The 20,168-nt window shown below is 40.7% G+C and overlaps 1 protein-coding gene across 1 annotated transcript in view; it reads left to right on the forward strand.

The window, feature by feature from the left end:
- The window catches only part of stai (stathmin), a 53,348-nt gene that overhangs the window by 22,889 nt on the left and 10,291 nt on the right, over positions 1 to 20,168 (forward strand). The window contains exon 2 of the mRNA XM_076206136.1: positions 17,155 to 17,241. Within this exon, the coding sequence (XP_076062251.1) occupies positions 17,155 to 17,241 (87 nt within the window). The remainder of the gene's footprint in view (positions 1 to 17,154; positions 17,242 to 20,168) is intronic.

Below are 20,168 nucleotides of genomic sequence, written 5' to 3' on the forward strand. Positions count from 1 at the left end.
TCACACATGAAGCTCTACCGAGCGGTTCTTTATAAGCTTCTCAGATTTCAGAGCCCTTTGTCTAATGTCGTTCTTCGGTTCCTCACCCTCTCCTTCCCATCGTCAGGATCTCCCTCATGGCTCCCTGCCTGGCTGCCTGCCTGGCTGGCTGGCTGGCTGGCTCTTCCCGAAACCCTCCTCCTCCTCCTCCTCCTTCTCCGCCTCCTCCGCCTCCGCCTCGTCCTCCTGTACCTCATGAATCTCCCAAACGTCGGGTTTTTTCTTCTTCTTCTTTTCTCTCCCCTACTACTGTTTCTGGTATCCCGAAGTCTCTTCGGGTCTGTTATTTCATTCTTCGTGTCCTGTGTGTAGGGCTTGCTGTGCTGTGGCTGTGTGTGCTTGTGAGGGAAATGCACGCTGGGCCTTCCGGCCTTCCCGTCCGGACGGGCTTTACCGGACAAGTCTCGCCGGCTTGTGCGGTGCAGGTGAATCAATAGCACAGCAACCGCCCCTCTTCCTCCTCCTCCTCCTCCTCCTCCTACACCACCTCCACCCCCTCCTCCTCCTCTCCATTGCAATCCTCCTTATGATCCTACACCACCTCCTCCTCCTCCTCCTGGCTTGCTCACTTCACATCCTAACTTCCTTCCTCTTCTTTTCCTCATCCTACAACCACCACCACAGTTGCTGCTGCCACCACCACCATTGCGGCCACCACACCCACAACCGTCACCGCATCCACCACACCCACACCCACCACCACCTCCACCACCACTGCAACCATCCACGCCCACTACCTCTGTTCTTCGTTGCCTCGCTGTTGCTGTTTATGCTCCCACCGCCTTCCTCCTCTCCTCCTCCTTCTTCTTCTTCTTCTTCTTTTTTGCCGTTGCAGAGAAAATATTCCCCCGTGGTATTTCCCCGTCCTCCTCCTCTTCTTCCTCCTCCTCTTCTTCGTCGTCTTCCTCCTCATTGATGTTCTTGTATGCGTTCTCATTGTCGTCGACGTCGTCGTCGTTGTCGTCGTCGTCGCCACTACACTTACGAACAATTCTGTTATTGTCCACATGGAGGCAAGGTTTCCCTCGTAATGACTTTCCTCGTGGAGTCGACGAAGGAAAGAGGGAAGAGGAACAAAAACGAAAGGGAGAGAGCGGAAGGAAGGGAAGAAGTGAGGAAAGGATCGAGAGAGGAGTACTTTCCAATTAGTGGTTCCTTTCCCTTCGTCCGTTCTGCTTCAGGGAGTGGCTTCATCCACCGCAGAGCCCATGCTACCAGGAGTGGCGGGGGAGTGCTATGCTACTCTCACTAACTCCTCCTTCCATCCACGCCTTCATTCTTCAACTCATGGAATTCCTTCCACCTCCTTCCACAACCCTTTCGTTCCCTTTCATTCTCCTTTTCTTTTCTCGTATAGTTTTTTTTTAATCCTTTCTCATCCTTATACTCTCCCTTCCACATTCTCCTCGTTTCTTCACTGCCACGTTTACTCCTCATTGCCCCACCTCCTCTCTTTCTCCTCCCTTCCCACTTTCTCCTGTCCTTCCTCCTCCTCCTCCTTTCTCCCTCCTCTTCCTCTCGTCTTCCTCCCCGTCCTCATCTTTCACCTTCTTACTCCTCCTCTCTTACTGCTTCTCATTCCTCTCTTCCTTCCCTCTCCTACACCTCCATTTCCTTTTTCTTCTTCTTTCTTCCTCCTCCTCTTCCTCCTGTCTTCCTCTTCTTCGGTTTCCTCCCGATGTCCTTGTCCTTGTCTCCCTGCTGGTCCGTCGGTCGGTCGCCTTGGCAACTGGCTGTTCCTCCGTTCCTCCCTCCCTCCTCCTCCATACGTTCTCTTCCAGTCCGCCGCTGCGTCGCGCCGTTCCCGGCTGGTCCTCCTCCTCCTCCTCCTCCTCCTCCTCCTCCTCCTCTTCCTCCGCCCCCTCCGCGTCGCATCAGGGCGGCTACGGCGACGGCGGCGGCGCCGGGAAGCGGCCCCGCAAGGTTATCGAGTAAAACGGCGCTGCAGAATTCTCGATTCTCCTTCTGGAGTCCCCTGCTGTGGGGGGGGACGGGGACGGGGGAGGGAGGTTGTCATGCCCTTAGCTTTTACAGGTGTTTGCCTAGATTCCTAAACCTAGATATCTTGCAGGAACGAGTCGGACTCTGCTGTCAGCCATTCTCTCTCCTCCACCTCTTTCTTTCTCTCTTTTTAACTCTACCCGTCCCCTGTTCGGGATCCCCGTGAACAGAATACAAATTATCCTCCCAGCGAGTGCACATGGTCAACCATTTTGGGGGAACCTTGTGTCGTCAAGGGTGCATTACTCACTTTACCAGAGGATTTAATGCACTTCTGAACAATGGCTCAACCACACCCAGAGAAAAGGGACTCCCTCCTCCCCCCCCTACCACCACCACAACATCCGTGGCACTGTGTCGTTGCTACTCTTTGAAGCCGAGTCTGTTCCACTGGCATCGTTTCATATTTACATACCAAGTGTCTCTGCCTGTGATATGGAGATGCTAAGAACTTTTACAATTTCGTCTATGATATTTTCACCCCTCGAGTTTTGTCTGATGGTATTATAACAACATCCTTTTTGCTGGCAACGAGATAAAAGGGAGACAGTCGATAGATAGATAGATTGATAGATAGGTAGATATATACATACGCACGTACGTACATACATACATACATACATACGTACATACACACATACCTATATACATACATACACACATACATACATACACACATACATATATACATACATACACACATACATACATACATACATATATACATACTCGTACATGCGTACATACATGTATAACAAGGTGTTAATTGAGGTAGATTTAACTCCTTTGTTTACAGAAGGGCTGTCACACTGCTATCCTTGAAGACGATACCATACACAAGAGATGGAATCATGGAAGTGGGCAAAGAAGAAATTCAAAAAGAGATAATAGAAATTAAATTTTATCAACATTTTTTTCTTCAGAAGGGATTAGACTTAAAATACAAAAATAAAATGTATGACTGGCCCGCGAGGGGTCTCACATAAAGCCCCAAAGTATTGACTACACGAAACGAATGTAGTCAGTAACGGCCACCCCCCCCCCACCCCCCACCCCCAAACGGGGACAGAATATCGACGAGTTAAACTCGTTCCGATTGATGCCTTCCCTACCTGGAGGGGGGGATGCTCGTTGTTGCTTTTGTTGTTCTTTTCCGATAATCTGTTTATCTTGAATCGGGGGAGATTTATCATAAAACAAAAAGTTCCTTAATTTAAAAAAATGTAAGCATGCATGAGAAATGAAACTAGGAAAATCATGACATGTAATAGAACGATTTTGGAGAAATACAGACTAATTGCTTGCTAGAATTAATTTACAAAATCTCCTATTGGTTGAAACGGAGTGACGGTAGTTCATGAACGAATAAGTAGCTAGCAGTCATTGACAGGATCCACACGAAGAACCTGACTAGTTCGCAACAGTAAATGAAGATGAGCAAGCGACAACCATAATAGATTAAAATCTATAATGGGCGTCACTGTGGTGCTACCAGGAACGAAATCTTACGAGACATTTTGGTGTGAATTTGTGGCGGAAGCGGCCTTTGCGAGACTCAAGTTTCGCAGTTGAGAGTAAGGAGGTCTGGCTGCCTGCTCCAAGGCTCCTCAGCTATGGAAGGTGACGGGACGGGAGTGTATGCTGTCAGCTGTTTTGTGCTCAAAGGCTCATGGTAGAAAGGCAGTTCGCTGTTGGGGAATGGGTGGTCCGTAATGCATATCTTTGCAAAGGAAACTCGCCCAGTGGTCACTGGGCACGGTAATAGACTTAGAAAGAAAAAGAGAGAGAAAGAGAGAGAGAGGGGGTGGATGGAAATGGAAGAAGAAAGAGAAGGTCCGGTGACACGCACTCCCTAGTGACGTCATGTGGAGGCCCGAGTTTCTTATTGGGTCTTGCGCTTAGTCCTCTGGCGGCCCCGCCCACTCCTCCCCGACAGTCGCCGCCGTCGCTGTCGCCAACACGGAGCCAGCTGATGACTGGTTTGGCTGACAGTCTGAGCCTTCCGCGTGATGCCAAACACCAGTCACGGGGAGAATGTGTGGCCCATAATTAATGATCACCAGATCTCCTGTCTCTTCTTTAGACTTTTGGCAAAGAGGGAGGATCGTTGTTAACTCTTGTTCCAAGTGGTGCATTGCTGACGGGGTATTATTGGAACGGTAGGAGAACTTGCCGTGTGGCTGGTTGGTTTCTTTCGTGATTCATAAAACGCAGACCTGGTTCTATTTATTCTGGAAGTCCAAATAATTGTGGCAAAGGTAACGATCCTCAACTCTCTTGGCTTGAACTCCACTTAGACAAGAAGCAGTCTTAAGGAATCGTGTGAATAAACAGAATGAGATTTAAAACTGAAATTCATTAAAATATGAGAATAAAATGACAATAATTTAGTCAAATTAGTTAAGAAAATCTTCGTCATGAAGGGCAAGGTACAAGAGTACTGGAAGAAATGTCGAGAGGAGAAAGACGTGTGAGAATTGGCGGGACGGACGCGTGGAATTATACACTTGGGTTTTGGTTCCGTTCACTTTGATGGAACAAGTTCCGTTGCTAGACTTTTTATTAAGTTTTCTGTTACACAAATATAAAGTATCGAAAAATAAGTAAATGAATAAATAAATGTAAATAAATTAATCGATAAATGAATAAGCAAACGAATATGTAACTTGAAGTATTTGGGCTCAAATTTAAATTTCTAGAAATATTACCCAGAAGGCTTCAGTCGGAATATGATGAAAAAAATCTTTTCACATACGAATTGAAGCTATTCTTTACCAAATTTCTATCAAAGAGATAACAAAATAAACTGGCTGCTGGCATAGGAAAATAAATGCCGGGAAAGATTAATTGAAATTAGCTACAACTCAGTTGATAACGATTGAGTGGATGGAGGGTGGGGTTGTCTTGGGCGATGAGCAAGGTAGCCACACGGAATGGAAGTTGCCGAATAAACAGTTCCTAATTAGTCTCGTCTCTCCCTAAAGTTTGAATAAGTTATGATACACTTCATGCTTCAAAATGACATTTCGTATATCTAGTTTACATAACTCAACCTCCGAGTAATTTGTTACAAAGTTGTGTCGTCAAAAATTTGTGGAGATAGTTATCACTTAATGTATTATTTTAGTCAGTATAAAACACTGTCAAACGTGAGATCCTATACCAACAATGTCTCAGTGCTTTTGTTGTAACTTTTGATACAATCCTCCTTACGTTGTGAAGAATTTTATATTAAATTTTTTGATACGCACACTGAATCTTGTGTTTTATAAAAAATTATTTTCTAAATGCCTTCAGCATGTGGCTCCTGTCACTGACTATCCTTCATATTTTGTTGACTATTCTGAACAAGAAATATGCTCTCCGTGCTCGATTCTTGTAGAAATTATATTATCCAACAAAAATAATGTCCATTAGAAAAAACAGTATAGTTTTCTTAGATATTCTTAGACGCTGAACCCAAATATTTTTGTAGAATTTCTCTACCATCCATAATTCTTTTCTTCTATCATTTGTACCAATGCTCTACGGACCATCTGGAACACAAAATTTAACACAGTTATTCTTATTGTGAAATGCAATGGATTCTTTTCAAAATCATAAGCCTAGACAAAATGAATCATCAAGGGCATACAGAAACATGACATATTGGGACCGAAACAAGGTCCATTCTGTTGACAAACTGTAATTTTGTATATTAAGTATTGGCTAATCGATTATTCTCCATTATAGTGCCGATAAATTGTATAAGTAGTTACAAAATCGCTATTTTACGGCCCTTATCAAAAAGCTATAAGCATTGCCATAGTTGTAAATTTGGGCCCCCCTGTTTGTTATGTTACATGTGCTAGCATAGGTAAAAGGCTTATGTCGTATACTTTTTGTCCTTCCTTTGTTTTGAAGAAAACACAAAGATCATTCTTCGATTCCCTACGTCTCTTTGGCAAATAAAATGTAGATGGTCTTACATAAAAATCCAAGCATAATGTTAGCTATCTTAATTTACTACCTACTATGAGGCTAGTACATCATAGTCAAGAATTGCTTGTCATAGCTTCCAAAACAATGTGACAGTGAATATAAATTAATCTAGTGATGAGATAGTAGACCAAGTAAAAGGCAATATAGATACAACACTTTAAACACTTTTCTTCAAATGAACTATATTTGCTGAGTTAATTAGAACTTTACGATTATGATTTGAACTTGCCGTAGAAGCAAATTTGTTTGTATCGTGATCACCATGATTTTTTTAAAGAATTTGTCTTCCTTAAAGATGGTATGTCGTTTTGCAATAATGTTCATTCTGTTATGGAGGTACTTGGCCACAAATATGACACAAAAGAATGGCGTTTGTTTACTGATTGGCAAAAACTTAGCTTAAAGTTGCTTCTGAACGACATGAGAAACAATCCCCTTCTGTTTCTCTAACTCGCTCAGCTAACATAAAGGAATCATATATCATAAAATTCTTTCGGAAAATGCTAAATATAGGGACATTAATTAGAATGTATGTGATGACCTAAAGGTTATGGCACATTTACTTGGAATGCAAATTGTTACACAAAGTTTTATTTTTGCTCGACGAGCCGTGATTTGAAAAATCAATATGTAACGAACGTGGGCTCAAAGAAAACACGACTGACTAGGGAAGATGAAAGCTGTCATTCTTCCGGTGGTTTGTCTTGAGAAAATTTATTTAACTCTTTTACACAATAAACTCGACAAACTTGTGGATGAAAATTGCTTATCGATTTACATTTTTGAGTAGTAAATTCCCCAGAATCACTGACTAAAAAATAAAATAGATAAGGACCATAGATTGAGACACTAATTCGGTACGAAAAACAAAGACCTAAATGAAATTAGAAAACAAAAATTAGATTCAATAGATTTTTAAAATGTTTTCTAGTAAATTAAGAAAATCAGACGACTACTGCAATGCTGTAAACTGGACCACTGGCGTCAGATAAGCTCAAAATCTTGTGGTAGTCACCGATAATCATGTCGAAAGGCTTCACCAGGGTATTTTGGACGTGTGTTGGCATATTACAGTTGAACACTAAGGATGCATATTTCAAAGGTCAAACATAGCCAAAGACCAAACATTTTTACATTTTAGAGGTAAAATTCAAGTGCAATATCGGCTTTATTTATGGATGAGTAATATACTCTTATTTTAAAATTTAATTCCCTTTCGCTTAAAGGGTCATACTTGATAAAAGTCTTCTAAAAACCAAATCTAAATCAAGCTTATGATTTTTTTTCGTTTCACGGTCTGTCGGACAGAAAAAAAGATAAAAGATAAATAAACAAATAGAATAAAACATAACGAGATACAGTAGAATAAGATAAGATAGGAAAAACATTTCGTTGACCAGTTGTAATATGGGAAACCCGTTGGCTGGCCACACCCATCGCAGTGTCTCGGTCCCGCCAGCCCCGCCTGGATGGCGGACCAGCGGAGGGCTTGAGCCAAGTCCTCTTCAGCACGTGTTCACCTCCCCATGGACGGGGTTTCCGTCGGCTTTTTCAGCCCCCTTTCGTAACTCTCCCTTCTCCCACGCACGCACGCACGAACGCACGCATGCATGCACGCTCTCGAGTGTCCTTACATACACAAACACAAACACACACATACACACACACGCACAAGCACACACTGACATTCACACAAACACAAACACACAATCACAATCACACACACACAATCACAATCACACACACACACACATACACACACATACATACACACACACACTGACACACAGACAAATAGACACACACTGACACTCACACAAACACACACACACAATCACACTCACACACACACACACACAAACACACACACACACACACACACACACACACACACACACACACAATCACACTCACGCGCACACACAGATACATACACACACAGATACACACACACACACACAAACACACAAACACACACAAAGATACACACACGCAATCACACTCATACACTCACGCACAAACACACACACACACACACACACACACACACACACACACACACACATACACTTATTAGAATATATGATCTACAAGTTTATATTCGAAGAAATAATAATAATTCATCACGAGCCCAGCATATGATCCACGACCATGGTAAATCTGACAAACATACAAAAAAAATGTGCACTTGTGTTTACTAAGTACCTCTACTAAGTAGAAATGAGTTTCATGCTATATCTACCGCCTAATTCCCTCAAACCTCTCAATAGCTCTCCACTTTTTCGTTTTTCCTTCTCTTCTCTCTATTTTTTTTTTTTTTTTTGGGGGGGGAGTGGCCCACCATTCAGGTAAAAAAAAATGTTGCTGTGTACTGTGGCCAATTTTCTGTTCTCGATGGTTTGCACATCGCCTCAAGACATTTTTCTTTTCCTCGAGTCTGCAACGCTGATCTTGTGTCGGTTAGTTTCTGCTCGGGTTTAGCGAATATCCCACTGTTACTAGATTATATCTAGGTTCAGGAATACTGCTGTTCTTGTAAGAAACTACAGACAGGTGGATATCGCAATAATTCCTTTCCCCGTGAGTCAGACTTCGGCGCCACCCCGTCTGTAGACGATCGATTGTTCCACCGCATTAGAACAACCACAGACAGGTGTGTCTTTAGTACTTATACGTTACCAAGCATGTCCAAAACTACACAAACAAATCAAACGAGCCCCTGATTTGTACTTTAAATGTTTTTTTTTTTTATCATTGAATCAAAGATTTATCCTAAAACGTAGCTAAAGATCAATGGCGAACCTAAGACACTGCAGGCTCCCCGACCCACTGACTGCAAGCAGGCAGGAGGGTCGTGTGTGGCTCACGAAGTGACTCGCCATGCACTTCGATCATTATTTTCGGCGCCAGGTGGTCGGTCGGTGCCGCCTGCGTCACACGACAGGTCCATAGTAATCCATGGCCAGGACACGACGGCGCCAACGATTTTGGAAAGGTAGTGCATGGCGTGAAGGGCATTGCACTAAGGGAGGGGTGGGTGTGCGGGCCTGCACCTCCAACTCTACCTACAGCCGGGTTCTAAAGAGATCCAGAAGATTTTCGTTTGTCCTTAACTGCAGATGAAATGGACTACAAATTTCCGGTTTAAATTGTGGAACTTATCAATATAGTACTAATTATCAGTCATATTTGCAACGTGGTTAATTATGCAGGGCGTTGGGCGGCATCTGCTATCAGACAGGAATACCACAAGGTTGTCGTCGAACTTTATATTCTGGATGAATTGTGATTGGTTTAGCCATACATTGTTTCAAGAGGGAAATAGCCAAAAGAGGGTTGAAAATGTCGTTTTTTCCAGGATATTAGAGCGGCATAACAATAAAACCTAGGCTACTCGTATACTCCAAATACTCCAATTATGTTGATTTTGCAAGATTAAGACCATTCGTGCATTAGAGTTTGGTCACTGCACGGCAGGGGTGCTGGTATCGAGTTGTGAGAATTGCGTGTTGCTATGTGTCACTGACACTAGTTTACGGTTGGGTTTTCGTTGCAGAATTGGAGGAAGGAAGGTTGTAGCTGTAATACAAGCAAATGGTTTCCTGGTGTGATATTGGAGGGTTTGAGTCAGTGGCGTGTTAAATACCATAAATGAAATCAGTGATTGGTGTAGGGGCTTATTGATAGGCTTTTGTTTACGACAGATCAGAACTTTGTAAAATAAGATAGTTGCTGCAACGAGGTAGTGGTGATTGTATTGGGTGTAACTTTCATTTAGGTGATATTAGTATAGATTATAGTTAACAAGATAACTAGGATATTTATTTGGTGTTGGCTGGCCTAGGTTCTTTCACAACTCGTTGAGCAGTTGGTAGAGTTCCCGGCTGCCACTACGGAGGTCCAGGTTCGAATCCCATCCAGGGCTGAAATAATTTCAGTATCGCTGTGCTGCGGGTTGTTACTCCTACTTTCATGGGTGGGGAGTTTGGGGTGTGTGTTCGTGTAAGGTCACAGTATTACCCATACATCGGTCATGTACGAGCTCTGAGCTCTCTTCCGTGAGGGAAATAGCTGTCGATCACAAGTCCAACACGTGATCCGAAGACTAAAGGTGAATCTACTAAAATTTCAGAGGAACTGAGTAGTTTGGGTTCTGGTTCGGTAAGTCTACAACCGATCGGATCTTAGCGTTTCGTGTCATTGGCGAGCGCCGTCGGGTTTCCAACCGGGGTTTCTTGTAGCCTATATTGATTTGGAGAAGGCATTTGCTCCAGTGCAAGGTTGGGCGTTCCGGGATCTTCTGCAGATCCGCGGGATTTCTGCCAGGATTACTGACCTGTTGTTTTGGCTTATACTCTGGGACAGCAGAACGGCGTGAAGTGTTGAAGAGGCGAGGATACGTCATTGCTCCAACATTTCTCAACATTTGCATGAAATGAGTATTGGACAAGAGTTGTCGATCAATGTTATTGAGAAGCTTTGTCTGGCAATACTCAGGTCACTGACTTTGTCTTTGTTGATAATGTTGTACTTATGGGGAGTCCTTGAAGGTTCTATTTACAGTCTTAGAGTCACTGCACAAGAAGGGCAAGAGCGCTTGGAATCCAGGTCTTCTGGACTAAAAACAAAGTCCAGATGTTTAGGAACTTCTTACTGGATGGTATAGTTCAGTGTGTCCATGCATGTAACAAAGACGATAAGATCTTGGAAAATTTCTCATATTTAAGTATTGCACTGCATAGCAGAGGTGGATCATGTCAAGAAGTCTTTAGAAGGATTGGCATTCCCCATGGTGTTATAGAATCGCTCAATTAGAGTATATGGCATTGTCGATATTCATGGAAGAGGTTCAAGATTCGAATCTTCAAGTCGCTTGCACTCCCTGTCTTGTTGTACGACTGTGAGACATGGACACTGAAGGCTGACTTGAGGAGGCGTCTAGACGCCTTTGGGACCAAGAGTCCTCTGAGAATAACAGAGTATCGCTGGAATGACTATGCATCAGACAAAAAGTCTGTTCCTTGGGACTTAATCTCCAGCCTAATTCGTGAACATCAACTTCAGTTATGTGGGCATGTGACACGTTTTTCTGTTGTTGGTCCTACTCAAAAGGAATATCTCAACAAGAAACAACCCTCGATGGAGGAGATGAGGAAGGGAGTTCGTAGAACTCACGGCTGAGTCAGCCAAAAATTGTTTGGAATGGGAAATTTGGCTACATGGCAGCTTGCTCGGGGAAAACCGTGTTGCCTGATATCGGTGTGTGAGTGGAACGACACGCCCCTTGTTGTAAGCTCCCACTTGATGATGGTTCGGGAGTGGGAGTCCCAGAGGACCTAACGGTTATTCCAAGTGAAACCTGCTTAGTGATACTACGCGTTCTGCCTGGGCTTTCAGTGCTGTGATACGATTGTACTATACACTGGTTGCAGAAGAGTCGATAGATAGGGTAATGAATGTTGCAGTGTGAACCGTTGCTGGATTATCGATTGCGGAGTGTTGGGAAATAGGTTAATAGCAAATATGGTGGAACACTGCTATGGGCAGGAGGGCTAAGAAAACCAAAAGGACGAAAGACAAGGGGATAGAAGGGGAGGACAAGAAGAAGAGAAAAGCTAGTGGGAGGAAAAATCAAAGGGAAGTGATTAAGGACAAGGGAGAAGGAAAGGGACTAAAAGAGGCTAGAAAGAAGTGTATCAAAAGAGAAATAGAAATAAAGGGCTGCAGAACTGAGAAACGGGAAGAAGTGTGACAGAGGAAGGATTTTGACGGGCTTAAAGGTGAGTGGGATGGTGGTGGTGGTAGTGGCGGTGGCGGTAGAGGTAGTGGTGGCGGTGGCGGTGGTGGTAGTGGTGGTGGTGGAGGGAGAGGAAGAGGGAAATTTCCGATGACTCATACTGATCTCTCTCTTTGTTACCCTCTCCCACTCTCCCTCTCTCTCTTCCGCATCCCGTCAGTTTCCTCTCTCCTCCTCTCCTCAACCTCATGCTTTGGGCCTCTGTCTCTCTCCTTTTCTCCTGCTCTTTATCTCACCATGTGTATATGTATACGTACATGTATACATACATACACACACACACACACACTCACATATATATATATATATATATATATATATATATATACCTCTCTGAAGAAGACTCTGTCGAAACTTTAGAGAATAGAGAACATCTGCTCCTTCCTGGACTTTACCTACACCACTCTCTCCATATATTTGTCTTTTCTTTTATGAAATATATGCGTATATATATATATATATATATATATATATATATTTACAATAATTATAGGGCTTCATTCTAGGTTATGCCTCAAACGCATAAGACCAAATTAAAGATAGGGTTAAGTTAGGTCGGCATATCAGAAATAGACAGCGTTCGTTAAAAGTGAAATTTACGTCACCAACATCGGCAGACAATGTAATCAAGAGACCTCGAAAGTTAGCAGATAAAGACAATTTTACGAATGTTTGAATCAGAAAAGATGTTACTGAAGATTAAACAGAGACGAAAGGAGAACTTGTAAATGAAGCAAAAGTTAAGCAGGAAAGTAAAACTGAACAAGAGTTTTAAGCCAGAAATTGAAGATTGCATAGGAGATGTGGCAAGATAGTTAAAATTCATGTATACAAATGTGGTATTCTGCGCTTAATTAAGACTAAAGTATCAAAGAACGTAATCTTACAACTAGGAAATGGTTGACACATAGTCTGGAAATAGGTTACACAAAATAAAAACGGAGGCTAGGTGGTGATTATTGTTAAGATTGACATCAAATTTAATGAACGAAAGGACGAGATAATGAATATTAAATCCAAAACCAAAGGACATAATTAAAGATATTTTATGTAAGCATAGATTCCACCCAAAACTAAAGTTTTATTTTCGTTTTTCCTTTTATTGTTCTTTATCAAGTCTAGATTGCAAGTTCCCTTTCCTGAATCATAACTCACATTCATCACACTAATATTTTTTGTTCCATGCATACATATATCCTCTTCAAGAATTGTTCTAGGGTTTTTATTTTTTCATCTTGATATTTTGATAACCCACATGCATCACACTAACATTTTTTGTTCCATGCATACATATAACCTCTTTGAGAATTGTTCTAGGGTTTTTATTTTTTTCATCTTGATATTTTGACATCATCGCCATCTGTGAACATGTTAGTAAAACTTCTTTCACTTCTCTGAATGGTCATGTAAATGAAGAACTTAATTAGCGTCAACATTGATCCCTGGGGCACTACACACACCAAGCCTCTTAACTCTTAGTAATTTTCTCTTACTGTTGTTTCAATTCGCTTTCCATTTCTCTTCCACCAATTCCAACATTAGCATTTTGATGTCGTCTTTATTTTCAAGTTTCCGAAACATTACCTTATATTTATTGTGTATACATATACGCATTTTTAATTATTTTTCTTACCTAAATAACTTTGATTTAACCACCTGTTTATCTGCTGCAGAATATTCATAACTACCACAGAAACTCAGGAGGTTTGAAAACGTAGACTTATCACGTCTAAGATAAAAATATCTAATCGTTACCAATCTACCCTTTGCCAAGATATTCATTCATCTTTGTCTGATTATCTTCTTTGTTTTCTTCTAACATACTTGTGAGTGAAACTAGTCTGTGGTTCAACAGATCTTGTGTCTCCTTTCTTAAATATGGGTTTTGGCACTTTTCATTGAGATGGATTCCACCAAGTTCGCGGGAAGTTTTTCTAAAAACAGAAATTGAGCATCTGAACTCTTCAGCACATTTATTTTAGTCTCACAATTTTCTTTTATGTCTTGTTTCCTTACTTTACATCCAATGTCTTGTTGTTTTGAAATGCTGATCTTCTTTTTGTTGACTGGCCTATTGTAATAGGTTACAGTTTTCTCATACTCCTTTCTGTGTGAATATTGAAAGGAGCTTTTCAATTGCAAATATGTAGAACTCTTTCTTCGATTCCATATCTTTGTATTTTGCCTTCTACCTTCATCTTCTTCCTTGAAATATGGTCGATTTCAGACTACTGTCTTTCTCTTTCCCCCGTTTTCTGTTCTCTTTCTACGGACTTAAATGTATCATATTTGATATACTCCGTCATTCTAGCTGGTTTCTTAGTTCTAATTGCTTCAGAATTAGATTATCTACAATTGTATTCTTGCATAGTAACCCTCTCTTAATCATTGCTAATCTAATTTATTTATTCATTTATTTTCAATTTATCTATTAATTTGTTTATTTGCTTATTTGTTTACTTGTTTTTGTTTATCTATTATTAATTTACTTATAGATTCATTGTCTATCTATTTATTCATCTATTCATTTATCTATTCATATATCTTTTACCTTTAGTAGTACCACTTTGATATGAGTCCTTATCATTTTATACAATCATTTTCATTCATTTATATTCCTGAATTCATGAGATATTTGCCAGTCGCTCGTAACTTTTCGTATTACTCCTTCTCTATCTGGGAAGTATCTGCATATACTAGGTCCCATGAACTTTGTATCCTTTAGCTAATGTCTCCTTAAATATGATTTGGTGACTGTGTCTTTGTAGTCATGGAAAATCCTGACAATTTGGTTCCTCTGTTGGCTAGATTTACCAAACCTCTCAAAGCTCACCAGATCAAAGTCCTTCCCTGTCCTTTCGTATCAAGCAGTTGGCAATTTTCTTTATTGAACGAGGCTGGAAGAGCTACTAGACCCAACTCCTTCTCTGCGATGCTCTACAGTAGTCTCTCCTTCGTCTTCGGATGTAAAGGAACAGTTTACCTTCCTCTTCCCTGACTGTTCTGTGTGCTGGTTCTCAAGATCTCACCTTGCCCTCTCCCTCCTCCCCACCCTTCCTCGCCTTCAGCTTGGCCCCACCCATGTTGTGGCAAGCATCTACAGAATCCTCGTCCATTTTCTGTTGAAGCGATCACCATTACGCCTTATCCTGCTTGCCGTCAGCTTGATTACGTACGACACAGCCTAAAATATAATTTCTGATCCGACCCTCACCTTTTTAAATCACACGTCTCATCTTGTTTCCCTTCCCCAGCCCCTGCCTCCTACCACAGATATTGGCCAAGTCGGCCATAGCTGGAGAAATGAAAGAGAAGGAGAAAGAAAAAAACAAAATTCCCAGTGTCTTCCTTCTCCTCTTTATCAATACGGACGCTCAGCTTAGGAGGCCCTAAATTCTCTAACACACGCCCTCCTTCTCCTTCTCTCGACTAGCGACAGGCCCCCAGGACTAAAGCCTAGCCATTCCTCAGTTCCCCCCCTCCCCCCTCCCCCCCACACCACCAAGACTCCTGTCTCACACACGCGTTCCTGGCTCCCCCCCCCACTAGCCCCCACCCCCCCACACCGCCTCGTTGCCAGACGCAGCAGACGAAGCTGTAGTCTCATTCACTCCCTCCCTCTTACCTACTCTCCACACCCACCAGATGTTCTACGCAGGGGCCACTCCATCTTACTCTCATCTCCCACCCTTTTCGCCAACACAAAGCTTGCTCGTATGCGAGATTGAATTACCAGTAGGCAAACCTAACTTACTTGTGCCATTTTCTCAACGCAGAAGAAAAGATCCTTTTCATCAGCACGTGGGACTAACTTTAGCCCCCCTTCCCAACCTCCCAGTTCCCATCTACAGTAGTGTCAGTTTCTGTCGAGACCTCGCTCCCTTAACCAAACTTCCAACTTTCTTCCCTCTCCATACTCGCCTCTCCATACTGGGCCTCTTTACCTTCCTCCTTCCCTAGCCCGAACGCCTCCAATTCCTCCATCCTTACCACCAGCAACAGCTCCTACAGGCAAAGCTGGACCCAGTCTCTTCGTAAAAAAATAATTATGATTTTCAAATATAAATTTCTTTATCTTATCCATCCTTTACCGATTTTCACTGCGTCCACAAATGAATCCCATTTACACCAACTCTGCCACATATATTCACAACATATATTAAGTTCAGAGTCAAGATTCGCACAGTTTAGGAAAGATACAACTTATCCACAGCCTGGCTGTACAAATCTGACTCAAGAACCGGTGGTTTGTACCACCGAGCATATAAAATACTGACAAAGAAGGATCACAGACACCAAATGACGTCTAATCAATGTAATGCCTTAATTAAATATTGATAGCAGCATACTGAATAAATAATAGAGGGGTTGAATACGTGACCGGATAGATAATACTGAATGTACTACCCTCCGCCTATCGCCCAGCATCGCTCTGATTGGGAGTTGCCTCTCCCTCACACCTTCCCGCCATGCGCACGAGCCAATGTGAGCTGCATTTTCTGTTCCGTTCCGCCACCTGCAGCCAGATCCATCCCAGACATTTCCACCTCTTCCGAGTCACTTTTTTTTTCAGCTTAGTATTATTCAATGATATTGTCTTCCCAATTCTTTTCTCATTATTGACATATTAATCCCACTCTTCATGTATATGAAACCAATGGTGAAAACCGTTCCAGCAGTTCTTCCTCACCCAGGCGGTTAGTCCGTGAACACTACAAACACTGGCATACGCTCCATCATAGAACAAATTTGCTCCACCGTCCTGAATACAGGGTTTCACACTTGACTCTTGCTCTTTCATATGAAGCTTTGCTTTTGCCATTTGCCGAGTGATTTATACTGAATTCTAAATCTAATGTCATTGATTTCTTTTGCCATTTGACGACTGATTTCTTTATACTGAATTCAAATGTCATTGATTTCTTTTGCCATTTGCCGACTGATTTCTTTATACTGAATTCTAATGTCATTGATTTCTTCAACTGGAACTTATTTCAGTTATCAGTCAAATCTTGCAATTTGTTCTTTTTAAATGTCAAAGCTAGGTTGCTGTATTCTGTACAGAAGTCACTTTCATTGACAGAATAACAATAACATTAATAGTATTAATTTACCAGAGAGATACTGTACTATTCTACATATTATCAAATTGTAAGACGTCAGTAACACCTTAATGCTAATAAGAATTTGACCATTTGTTGTTTCATATTACAAATACTGCCTTTAGTAAATGTAATACCAAGGAAGTCGTCATCTTAAGTGATGCATGTGGTCGTTGGCTCCGTAAATTCAAACACATTTCTAATAACGACAATTTATTTGCATGCTGCCAACAGTGGGGCGACACCTGCACAAGAAGCCTCTCCTTAAGAAAACCAACAAGAAGCCTAGATCCAAACAACCCAAAAAGTCAAAGTACCATGGTAAGTACACGAATTTGTATGATACCCCCGAGTGGGAAAGTATTCTTGTATACATTAGGCTACCAATAAATTGTCATTCTATTAAATAGAACTGCATAGATTTTCCTTGTTTTATTCAGGAATGGCTAAAAAATATATATAATAATAATAATAATGATGATATAATAATAGTAATAATAATAATAATAATAAAATCTAAATAACCTGGGTATTTCCTAACTTATAAAGTTATCCAATTCATATAAACCTTAATTAACAATTACATTTACATTCTGGGTTTATTTGATTAATTTGTATTCAATTGAATTCCATTCTACAATATTATTGTTTCACGTTATTGGGATGGGAATGATAATGATGTGCATACGAACCTACAATGGTTGGTTTGCGATATACTCTAACGTTCAACTCACGGCAGTGAAAGTGCGTTCAAGTAAAAGCAAAATGTAATGCCTTCCCCCATTTCACATGTGTCAGTTTATTGTTGTTGTTGTTGTTTTCTTTTTAATTATACAATGGAAATCATCCAATAGGCGGTCCAACATCTTTAAACGAAACAAAACATAATTAAATTAAAGTTTTGTTAAATCTATCAGGTTCATATTTAGAAACAGAGAAACGATAAAGGGTCTGTTTTCTCATCGCAGTTTGGCAGAACTATGTGTCTCTGCAGCCCTGAGTTCATTGATAAGGAAATCGGAATTATTAATTATATCATATTTTAAATGAGATACTCTAATTATTTCCTTGATGCTTCCTACAGCCATTTTAGAATGTTCTATTAAAGCCCACGGTCAAATCAAACATTTGTAAATATATATATATATATATATATATATATATGTATATATATATATATATATGTATATATATATATATATATATAATATAATATACACACATACATACATACATACATATATATATACATATATACATATATATATATATATATGTACATATATATATATACATATATATATATATATATGTATATATATATATATATATATATATATACATATATATATAATATATATGCAACACAATTCACTAAAACGCATGAATAAGATTTCGCAGAAAACCACTCAGGAAATAAGACATTTTGGGCCAAATGTTTTCGTCTATTCAGACATCTTTATTCCCTGAAGATGTCTGAATGGACGAAAACGTTTGGATCAAAATGTCTTATTTCCCAAGTGGTTTTCTGCGAATATATATATATATATATATATATAATATATATATATATATAATATATATATATATATATATATATATATATATATATATATATATATGTATATATTCTACAATATCAAGGGATTTGGTGGGTATCCCAGACTTGCTTAAACATTTAAAATTCAATATAATTTTTAAGAACAGAAATAAAATTACTTATTAATAGAATTGATCAGCACAAAATATGTCGAAGATGGTAATCGGCCCAGTGATATTTCATATACATTTTAGTAATTCCAATCAATAAATGGATTTGAAAAACGCTAGACTATCACTTACAGCAATATTGAGGAGTGGAATTTAAATTAATGTAGTTCACTTAAATGTAGCTAAGATGCAGACACAGATCTTAATTAAGGTTTATGTGAGTTGGAAAAATTTATAAGTTAGGAAATACCCAGATTTTAGATTTTTATGCACCTTACTATGATCTCCCCCACCTACTCGCATTTATCTAATCCTACTACTCACTAATACCGGACAAACTTCGGGATATAACGGATCTGTCCGGTATTTCCATCGGATATACCGGATCCTCGGTTATAACGGATCTTCGGATATAACGACATACCCCAGTCCCCATATCGTCCGTTATATCGAGGGTTTACTGTATCACATTCCTTGTATTCAACTCTTTATTCCTCACGCCATCCATCCACATAACCCACACCATACACTTAATCTCGAACACATCTGTAGTTCTCCTTTCTGCCTTTATACCCTAGGTCTCCACACCATACAGACAGTGTCGTAGGACAAATCACCCCTTCGCATAATTTTCTCTTTGCATCCATCCCAGATACTTATTTCTTATGACACTTTTCATTTACTTGCTTCCCTAACTATACACTTTACCTCCATTTCCACTCCTCCATTTCCTGCTACATGGGAGCCTAAATACTTAAAACTAATTCCTCTAACATTTGTCCTTCAATTATTACCTTCAATTTGCCACCACCGTCACCCCTTGTACATTTCATCACCATCGCCCGTATTTCCTCTCAACTTCTTCCTCTCACACACTTTCCCAAACTTCGTCACGAACTGCCTTCGACTCTCCTCTGACCGAGCTACATGCAGTGTCATCAGTAAACAACAAATGGCTTACCTTCCAATTCCCTCCATTCTCTAACCACTTCCAGTCCTCTGCTGAACACTTGCATCTACCTCCCATACCATCCCATCCCTGTACACATTGAACAGCCACAAAACCTTGACTCACGCACCTTGTATTTTTCATAAACCAACACTGTTCCTTACCAATCACTCCCTCCGTTCCTCTCCTAATCCTCATAATTAACACACTCCCATATGCCTTTCCAATTACGCTGAATAAACTGGTTTCTCTAAAAACACGGCATTCATATTTCTCCCTGTTTTTTATTTGCAAAGCGGAACTATAAAGGCACTACTCCGCCACACTCCCTTCCCTCAGGCACACATTGAACAATCTCACGAGCCAAACTACTATAACTCTTCCTTTTTCAGACACTGCGCATGACACCCATCCAACCCAAATGTTTCACCAGCTTTGATAGTATTCAATGCTAATCTTTTCCCATAGCCCTGTCACTTTACTCTCCCATCAGTCATTTTCATAGCTCTTCCCACCACACTTCCTTACCCTCCTCCACATCCAACAATTCTCTGAAATACTTTACCCATCTTCCCCTTACCGCCTTCAC

The sequence above is a fragment of the Oratosquilla oratoria genome, chromosome 22, assembly GCF_046742065.1.
Source record: "Oratosquilla oratoria isolate Oo_2021 chromosome 22, ASM4674206v1, whole genome shotgun sequence".
Classification (NCBI taxonomy): Eukaryota; Metazoa; Arthropoda; class Malacostraca; order Stomatopoda; family Squillidae; genus Oratosquilla; species Oratosquilla oratoria.